At 37.5% G+C, this 9933-nt stretch overlaps 1 protein-coding gene across 1 annotated transcript; it reads right to left on the bottom strand.

The window, feature by feature from the left end:
* Window positions 1-288: 288 nt before the first annotated feature.
* LOC106929094 (cathepsin Z-like) lies at window positions 289-2093 on the bottom strand. Its single transcript, XM_015005769.2, has 6 exons — window positions 1912-2093; window positions 1435-1598; window positions 1017-1196; window positions 761-911; window positions 524-686; window positions 289-441 (listed from the first exon to the last, which is right to left on the bottom strand). The coding sequence occupies exons 1-6, from the start codon at window positions 2037-2039 to the stop codon at window positions 316-318; spliced, it is 912 nt and encodes a 303-aa protein (XP_014861255.2). The 5' UTR covers window positions 2040-2093; the 3' UTR covers window positions 289-315.
* Window positions 2094-9933: the final 7840 nt, after the last annotated feature.

Genomic DNA, 9933 nt, shown 5'->3' with positions numbered 1-9933 from the left:
AATTTGCCACTTCAAATTACCCCAAGGGGAGTGTGTCTGCATTGTCGTCTCACCAACTAGCTGTAGTTGAAACACTCAAGGATTAACTGTGGATGGGGGGAGAAAAAAAAAAACTACATCAATGCCTCAACAGGATTGTGCAAAAAATTTGGGATTTCAGTCATTTGTTTCTGGTGTGCCTCTAAATTTGCAGGACAAGAGATGCCAAGGACTGTAGTTGGGCAACCCAGTAGAAATCAGAATGCTCATGTAGAATACTAAAGTTACATTCAAGAGATTAGACAGTCATTTGCAATTCTTAAATATCCACAACTTTTATTGATAAGTTAAGGGGATGATCATATCTCCAACTATGCAGTCTTCTTCCAAAGCAAGGTTATACAGGTTTCCACTTCCGTCTTTGTAGGCACTGGTCACGATCCTGAGCCAACCTTTCTCACCCTGAAAGAAAAAAAGTTGTTTACTTGGAACCATGTTCAACAAAATTTTAGTTTAAATCTAGCAAACTAGTAGCTTGACGCACCCAAGGTTCTCCCCAAGAGTTGCGAACAATCCAATATTCAGTGCCATTTTCCACACCCCAGCCTGCTACTGACACAACGTGGTTAATCACAGGAAACTGGACAGACTCCGAGTACAAGCCGCCAGTATACTCGTCAAGTTTCTGAGTGGTCATGATTCCACAGCTGAAGACAGACATGTGCACACGTTCAACTTAAGCGTTCTAAAAATGTTAGTCTTCACTTTATTCAACTTATACCTGATTGGTCCTCCAGCATAGATTTCTGCCATCATCTCTTCCCTTCCACTCACAGCACCAAAGTCCCCCACTTTCCATAATGTGTAGTTCTGGACAGTACTGCACTCCCCAAAATTTGTACAAGTGCCACAGGCATTGAATGGCTTGCAGGCTAAAAAAAAAAAAAAAAAAAAAAAAAAAAAAAAAAAAAAAAATTGATTCCAACTACAAAGACACATTTTATTCAAATAGGAACTGGTGAGGCTTTAGCTCTTACCTTGGTCAACAGCCTGGTAGTTATTACAGGTCTCGTCAGGAATCCCATAGTTGTGGGCATACTCCCATACACCTGCATGATCTCCTCCATGACAGGTACCAGAGTCAGCACAGTCAATTACATGTTGGACTGACAGAAAAGCAGATGGCCATGCCCCTCCACGCTTAATATTGATGCGATCTACAGGAAGTGAAATTGAAATGCAAGTCATCCAGATACTTTAACTCCCACATCCCCATTTAAGAGCCCCCCCACCCCATCATTGCATTTTTTCCAAGTTAAAATCATTTCTTCAAGCCATAACCACAATAGCTTTAATAGCAGCCATTTTGTGTTCCTGGAAAGTTTAATTTAGCTATATTGGCATAGTTTTAATGTACATTAAAAACAGTCAACACCAGAAACTGGTACCATTTACCTGCCATAGCACTGGTGCTACCATGTGCCCAGCAGGAGCCACAGAACTGAGGGATGTGTTGGTTACGGGTGGTGCTGGCATAGTTAATGCCGTTCACATTCCTCCAGTCCCAGGTCTTGGGCAGGTGAGCAAGGTTCAGGAGTTCATGAGGACGAGATGCAGTTCTATGGAAGACAAGTCAACATCACCAACAGATCCACCTCAGACTGACAGTCATTCCCTTCACCTCAGCCAAGTCACAACAACAGAAAAGCATTATGTCACTGAATGGCTCAGTTAAACCACCATGGCCCAGAGTCATTAAATCCAAGGCACAACATGACAAGCTTAGACCATGACATAATACATCATGCCTTCATTCCCTTGCACTACAGTTTCAAAGTACCTTATTTATTCTTGTATTTAATCCGTTTTAACTGCACCTTTAGAGGACATACAACAATGGAGAGAAGGAGGGGAAAAAAAAAAAAAACTTACTTGGCTCCATAGTTTGGTTTTCTAGGCTGAGGTTTGTAGCAGCTAAACTTGCTGCTGAAGCTCCATTGTGCTGTGGCAGCATGTATGATGAGCACAAAAATCAGACCTTCTAGATGACACAACTTCATCTTCAGAACAATACCTTCACACTGCTGGTGGGGAGTAAATACTCTTCTAGTCAGACAAAACCTGTTGGGGGCAATCAGGCTTTATTGAGCGCACATGTGAGCACCTTAAAGTGCTGCTGGGCGTGTCCAGGTGGTGGTTAACCTGGTAGGCTCTAACTATGTCAGATCATTTTTTTTATTTTATTTGTCAGTAAGAGATGGACTTGACTTCTCAACCTGGAACTACACCCAGAATCAGATGAAATGGATAAATGAACAGAATAATTGACGGTAAGCAGAAAAGTGTTGTAAATATTACAGAGTTGTCACTAACTTAGTTTCAGAGACTAGAACATCTTACTTTGTGGACCAGAGTGTCTCACAGAGTTTTATTTTAATGGTGATTGATTCAAAAGTGGAGAAAAGTTATTCCAATTTAGCCTAATTTTGCAAATATTGATGCACAGCACCAGCTGTGATCGAGATCAGAGCTGATGATGTCAGCAGTCAAAATCATTAGATGTGTGAGTTGAATAGCATAAGCAGTTTCAGCCCAAAAATGAAGATATTTTCACATTTATAGCAGCACACTGATTGTTGACAGAATCTCATCATTATGTTGCCTCATTTGTGTTTTGTTTATGCTCTAACTGCATGTCAGTGACAACAAAGACTTTATCAGGCTTCACTGTGAGACCGCAAACAGAGCGTGATACTAATTGACTGCCTGCCATCTTTCCCCATCTGCAGGAATAGAAAGTCATATTTAATGCCTTGATTAAAATCTAATCCCTCCATGTGAGACGGAGATGAAAGTCATTTTCATGTAATGGAGACTATTAATATTTAGATATGGAAAGGAAACCAGAGTGCAGATTTGCAATCGGCTGGAGAATGTTAACTGAATTTCCGGGTTGTCAGGGAGCTAGAAACTAAAACATGAAATTCAAAAAGGAACTTTTTTAAATTTAGCATTCTATTTCCAATTACTATATTTTAAATGTCTATTTCTTTTTGTGCACTGGTTGTGTGAGTTTTCTTTATGTGCACTGAAAACCTGTGATTATACTATTTTCCCTTTGAAATAATTAGTTATTAAGCAAAATATTGATGTTCAGGATTATGCAGTGAACCCCAAATTTGTCCATATTGAATGTAGATTAGCTTCCAACTTGCATTGATTTTCTGTACATCTAGCTGGTGGGTGATTTTCCTGCTATGTGCTTAAATGTTTTGACAACAATTTTAGTTATGTGATTCCAGGCATTGCACTTATTTTCAGACCTTTTTATGCTTCTATCTGACCAGTTCCTAGAGCAGGATAACAGGCAACCAAGGTGCTTATTAGGTGCTTACTTGTACTTGCTCAAGGAGAGAATAACCCATCCTAACAGTCTGCTGATTTTAGGAAAAGCATATAAAACCCCCAAAAAAATACTAGCAGTAATTTATGCACAGCTATATCTCAGTAAATAGGTTCTAAAAGTGAAACTCCTTTGTAGACTCCATATAAACACAGTAATGTACTTTAAGTGTTTCCATCTATTGAGATTGAGTACTCTGGCTTGAAACTATTGAAAACTGGTTGGACCAGTGAACACCAGTCAAGAACTTTTTCTCCTTAATGCATCGTGGAAACCTCCTTCGGATGACACTTGAAGCTCCAGCTTTAACTCATAAATTAACCCAAACCCTTGAATGGGTTGTCTCTACCACTTGTGAGTCGTTTTTACTACAATTTTCCTTTCACTCAACCTTCCATTAATATCCTTGGATACAGCACTTTGAGAACAAGCAGCTTCTTTAGCAGTGACCTTTTAATGTCTTGCCCTCAATATAGTGGGTGTCACTGACTGCCAGTCAATGAACTGAGTCAGCAGTCTTTAAGTTTTTATTGGCTGTAAGACATAATAAATAAAATTACAACTGTTATAAATGGTACACACAGCATGTTATTAAACGGAGTTTCATTTTTTAAATTGAGTGACAGAAATAATGTAAATTTGTTGATATTCTAATTGAGGTGTATATAAATTTATCCCATCTTTCTGACTTTGCATATGTTCGATAAATAAATCTGCTCTCATGGCATTTGAAGTAATATGAGGATTTAAATTTCCTGCATGAGAGTCAATGGGGAAGAACCTTAGTTGGTTTTCTTTTTCCCTGCTAATCTTAAATCAGAAAATGCTCCACATTTATGCACATATTAAAAGAAAAGTCAGATCTGTGAGAATTTATGATTTATTCACTGACTTGACAGCTTGTTACAGTGGCATCAGAGTCATATCTCAGTGACTAGCATCGTTGGTTGCCTTCATGAGCGCGTCTCTTTTCTCATTAATGTCAACATCATCAGTGAGTTTGTAAGGTAGGTGATGGAGTTCTGCAGATGTTTGAGTGTGTGTGCAGACGGCCGAACTGTTGTGTGTGTCAGTGTCAGTGGGGGATGCATAACACACGTGTTCACTGATCTGTGCAGAACTTAGAGGTCAGTTGTCTTTCACTGGCTTTTTCTCAAGATGATACTTCACTCCCATGTATTCTATACTTACCTGTCAACTACCATGAAGGGGGGAATGTCAAATAACTGGGCAGTTGAATAAAAAGAGCAGCTAGTTGAAGCTTTTATGCATTTTGAATCGGTTTTATGTGGGTGGCAATAAAATTCATCAACTTAGTGGTGTGCTAAGTCTAAATAATTTCTGATTTGTGTTTTAATATTATTCCATTTTCAGAGAATATCTGGCAGAATGGCTCTTTGCTCAGGGCACATCTGTGACATAAGGTGGATAAGTTGTCTGCTGGTTGCATGGATATGGCTGGAGTGTGGGCAGGCAATGTTGTGTTCTGTTATCTGGATTATTCTACACTGAACAGAGATACTTTGAAATACAACATGAGATTTGTTAACCCTGTTGTTCTAACTGTGAGAGTAATTCAGCAACCTTGGATTATAATTGGTAACATACAGATAACCATGTTTTTTAATTTTCTACAAACGTCCAATGATTGAATTTTTTGTTGTTGTTGTTGTTCTAAAGATTAATAGGCTACTACAGAGCACTTACTATAAGTCTAGTTATTTATTTAATTTGAAGCAAGTATTTTAATTCCTGCTGGCACCAAATATTTTATTAATTTAAACAAACGACCAATATATCAAAATAATGCTGTTGAAATTATAATACAAAATCCATGCCAGTGTTTTTAATCTAATATATCCATGACTGTGATTGTTTGGAAATGTTTGAATAAATACAGTGTTGACTTTATGTTTTACAGAAGCTTCACAAAAAGGTCAAATATTCCCAACAGTCTGATCAGTTGAGACAGATCTCACTGACAAGTGACAGAAATGTAAATTTCTGGAGCCATGTGCAGAAAAAAACTCACACTTTACAGCTGATTTCATCATTTGAGCATTCAAATTATAAAAGGACAAAAGGGAGAAATTCTGTTGAAACAGGGAATAATAATCTACTTCAAGGTGACATTGTCTCAAACAGCGACACGGTTTGTTTGTTTTAAAACTATCTGGTTAATCCTGAAATTATTGCAGAATGTTTCACCACTTGACTGACAAAAGGTAAGATTTTAGGACCTGAAATTGAATGTCTTGGTCATTATTTCTAGCGCGGATCTCTTGTCCTCTCAAAAGCAGACACATTTTCCAGCTGAGGAAATTTCAAAAGGGTTGGGGGGAAGACGGCATTAAGCTCCTGTTCCAGGGGGAATTACCTGTCCGCCACAACCAAATCCCTCAGAATCAAAGTTCACTGTGGGGTGTTCCTAAAACTCACCAAGCCATTTCACATTTGATTGGCTGAACTGATGTTAAAAGAGATGAGGAGATACACTTGTTCAGCACATTTTTATTTTCCTTAAATGGCTTTTATAAGACTTTGTATTAGAAAATAGAAGGCAATAGTTTTGAGAACAGAATTTAAATCTCATTGAAGTCATCCAGAAATTAAAACATAAAGACTCTTTCTGCATTATTAACATCATATTTGTCACTCAGGTTGATAAAATAAAACAGGGGCAAGGTTTTTGAACAAAATTGCAATTTATGAAGAATTATGAGATGATTAAAGCTCATGTTAATTTAATGAGTTCATTATGTTGCTGGTTTTATTTCTCATCTGGTTAAAAGTGATGCTGCAGTAAAACTGGTTCTAATTCTTTTTCTGAACTGTCAGCCAACTTTCCCTTGATAATCAACCAAAAAATAAGATTATACTTATTTTATCAAATTAATTTAGATTACGAAAATTAATATTATAAGAAAGTGAAAATATCAAAAAGCATGTTCTTTAACACATGCTTTGAGTTTAGTAAAAATCAGAAAAAGGTCATCTGCTCTGAAGCATAAATTGAAATAATTCTGCAATCCCCTATTTTTTTCTGCTTGAGTCAAAACTACAACAATTGTTAAATAACTTGGAGAACTATATTTTCTTTCATATGTCGTGTGTGCAACATTTACCTGCTGATTTAAACAAATATACAGTTTGGATGTGTTATCATTTAGAAGAAAAGGTGAAGTAGGCTAAACTAGAACCTGAAAGATGCAAAGTACAGGATCAGAGTCCCAATCATAGCATTTTAAAATGAGGAAAATCAGATTCTCTTACTGTGTTTCATGCCTTTTGTTATGCAGTCTGTAGAGTGATGGCAAGATTATTTATGCAAGTCTTGGCAAACCTTTTTACAGGCTGAGTGCATTGTTTTGCAATGAGAGATTGCATTGGCAGTTGCTAGACTTTACTGTCTGAGTCGGTGACCTGCTCTGCCCACCATGCTCTGATTTTTTTCCATTCATGAGAATAGGACCTCATTCTAAGCAAAGCATTATGAAGCCAGAATCTTTTCTTTTTGGGGGGGCACATGAATTAGACGAGCACTGAAATAGTTTAAGGGCCAAACTGTCAGTGAGTCATTTCACAATTTAGAGTAAAAGTGGCAACTTTAGCTTAGCATTTTAGCAAACTACTCGACATAAAAACATTTTCAGAAGGAGAAAAACAAGAGTTATTAGGCCTGTAGCTGTAAGCATTTAGTCGCATATGTTTCGAACAAAGCTGTCCTGCAAAGAATTAAAAATATCTGCTGATGTCAAAAACAAAACAAAACAAAACAAAACAAAAAAGACAATGGTTAGTGCAACATCCGTAACATTACAGTTTAACGAGAAGTAAAAATACGTTTCTGACAAAATACATAAATGATCTTGGTTAAAAATTGTTACTGGTGCTGATTCAAAATGATATTTCTCCTGTGATAAAGGTTCTTGAAATCTCCATATGCTTTTCCATTTGATCTGATGTTTCTGCTCTGCATTTACCCATCAAATAGTTATAGCTGCAATATGACGCTTCCCTGTGGATTTCAGTTTGAGATCCTGTCAGTGGAGCTTTTTCTTCCATCTCCTTCACTCTTGTTTGGTTTATTAGTCATTCCACACTCCTCAGGGCTTTGTGTGTGTATTGATAGGTTCATGGATTTGTTTACATTTAAACATTTTCTTTTTTTCACCCATGCTGCTAAGGGAAATCAATGTGTGCATGGTCTAGTTTTATAGAGCACAGCAGGCGGAGAGAAACCATTTGTACTCATGCACCAAGTGACCATATCTGAATGAACATAGTTTAATTTTCTCCAATCTCTCAATCAAACCTTTTAATGTAGGTGAACCATAAGATTAACTACTAAAATACTTACATTACATTGTTATCTTTTTGGATCTTTAATAGACCAAATTCCAGATCTCACTTCTGGACACCCTTGTACAACATATAGACTATTTTTCGTTGAAAAATATTTTTCTGCAACTTGCAGAATTGTTTTTGCACTTCTTTTTTAAACAGAAAATTGATACAGTGACAAGTGAACACAATATGAAGGTTGCTTAGGGTTGATGCTGCAGCAGGGTCAAGGATAATTAATTTCAAAGATGTTGTCTTTCAGTTTAAAATAAATAAATTGAAGAAACTGTATCATAATAAATTATACCAGCTTTTTCAGGACTTATTTCTGAATAGAGTTTGTGCTGAAAAAAAAAAGTTCTTTCACAAGTAACTGATCAGAAGTTTACTGGTGAGGTTTAACTGTGCTGTTCTGGTCTTAGGAATGACTTGACGTATGATTAATGCATCCATGCATAACTCGATCTCCATGACCTTCCTGTATGTCGCTTTGTGGCAAGTCCCTGATGGCTGACGTTGAGGTGTTGGGTGTTTTATGAAGGTGGAGCTCTTTCAATTAAAATCTTTAACGTCTTTGTACTGATAAACAGCTCTGGGAATTTCCTCAGTATGAAGTTACTTAAATTTATAAAATGTTTGTGCAAATACATTGCAGGTAAATCTCAAAAGATCTGAATTATAAAATAGTTCAACTGGCTTAAAGGATCAGTGATGTGACAGAAACATCAGCAGACCTGTTCATGTCCTGTTTGTTCTTCACCTGATGGCCCTGTCTGCTCCATTGACACCTGTCCTTGTCTGCCCCTGCCCCCTTCCAACAACAAACAGCACTGGGAAGCACAGCTGTCTAGCACTTAATATAAACCTCTAGCAGATGGTCATGAAAAATATCAAAAACTCTCCACACCTAAACCTTTTGCCAGCATGATATGTTCCTCTTGTAACATTTTTATGTGCCAGGGTTGCTTTTACATCCGTCTCTCAAAGTGGGATTGAGCTGTTTTAAAGTACTTATCTAGTCTACACGTCAAAATTTGAGCTACATGTTTATTATATATGTTATTATTTAGCTAAATGCAGAGATGCCAGAGAAGATGAGATAAATTGCCTCATATTCAAACCTGCATGTTACTGTCTGGGATGTTCATTTGACTGTGCTGTTCTGCAGAATTGAACCTGTTAGGAACAGAAGGTCACTTGGCCCACATGAAACCAGTGCATTGTTAACTTCAGTTCTAGCATGTCCAAGTCTCTGTTATTTATCCACAGTGTCATCATTTAACCCACTGGAGACTAAAAACTTAAGCCTGAGGCAATGAAATCGGACGCCAGGAGTTTAACCATGCCTTTTGTTTTTTTGCTGCTGGTATTTTGCCCAAGGTGCCATCAGTCCCCCTTCTGTGATGATGTTATTGTTAAGCATCTTAAGAAGCAGAGACTGAAAATGGTGGTCCGCCTCAATAATTGATTCCCACTAATCCTTTAACTGAAGTGCCTCTTTCTGTGCAGTAAATGTATAGTTGTTCTGGCACCATAAGGTTGCATTTGTTTGGCTGCTTGGATCACAACCACAGTGCTCTAATCCTACAGAATTTCTTTATCCTGCAGACACCTTTTGAGCAGAAGGCATTGACCATTAAAAATGCTACAAAAAGGAATGACTGTGTTTTCCACAAAGGTCTTCCCCTCCTCCTTTTTTGCCCCATATGTGAAGGGTAGCCCACTGAGTAAATTGCAGTTCCTTCAGCACAGTTTGACTTCTCCCTGCACATTGATTGTGCTTATTAAACACTCTGAAAGGCTAATTGGACCATATGCAGGCTACATCCGCAGAACTGCGATAATAAGGTTTTTATTCACTGAAACGATGCAGCTGAGCAAGCTTTGATTTTTATTTTGTGAATCAGAATTACCATCAGCTACGATTGAGGCAATCTTGCTTTTTGATGGGGGAGCAGTGGAACCTCATAAAAGTAGTTCAGCTGCTTTAAATATACAGCATTAGTGTCACATCTACCATCTGAAAGGAAATTTAAAACCAAAAGCCCTCTGGCACCAGAACAGAATTTTTCTTTTCTTTCATGATAGATGTTATCAAGATGTCACATTAGATTACTTCTTTTTTTAAGCTGAGATCCAATTCAAGCAAGAGCTATCTCCCCCTGTTGAGTGGTCTTGACAGAAGCAATTTCCTAGTTCTAATAGAA

Source organism: Poecilia mexicana, unplaced genomic scaffold (assembly GCF_051168715.1).
Source record: "Poecilia mexicana isolate PSO_F unplaced genomic scaffold, ASM5116871v1 scaffold_10, whole genome shotgun sequence".
Classification (NCBI taxonomy): Eukaryota; Metazoa; Chordata; class Actinopteri; order Cyprinodontiformes; family Poeciliidae; genus Poecilia; species Poecilia mexicana.
This window is presented reverse-complemented; position numbering and strand designations above follow the sequence as displayed.

What these genes read in the sequence shown, in the direction of transcription:
- LOC106929094 (XM_015005769.2), bottom strand. Translation starts at nt 2,039, where the DNA reads ATGAAGTTGTGTCATCTAGAAGGTCTGATTTTTGTGCTCATCATACAT. An exon ending in CTACCAGGCTGTTGACCAAG is followed by an intron (nt 912 to 1,016) that starts GTAAGAGCTAAA and finishes TTTTTTTTTTAG; the next exon opens with CCTGCAAGCCATTCAATGCC. An exon ending in TATGCTGGAGGACCAATCAG is followed by an intron (nt 687 to 760) that starts GTATAAGTTGAA and finishes GTCTGTCTTCAG; the next exon opens with CTGTGGAATCATGACCACTC.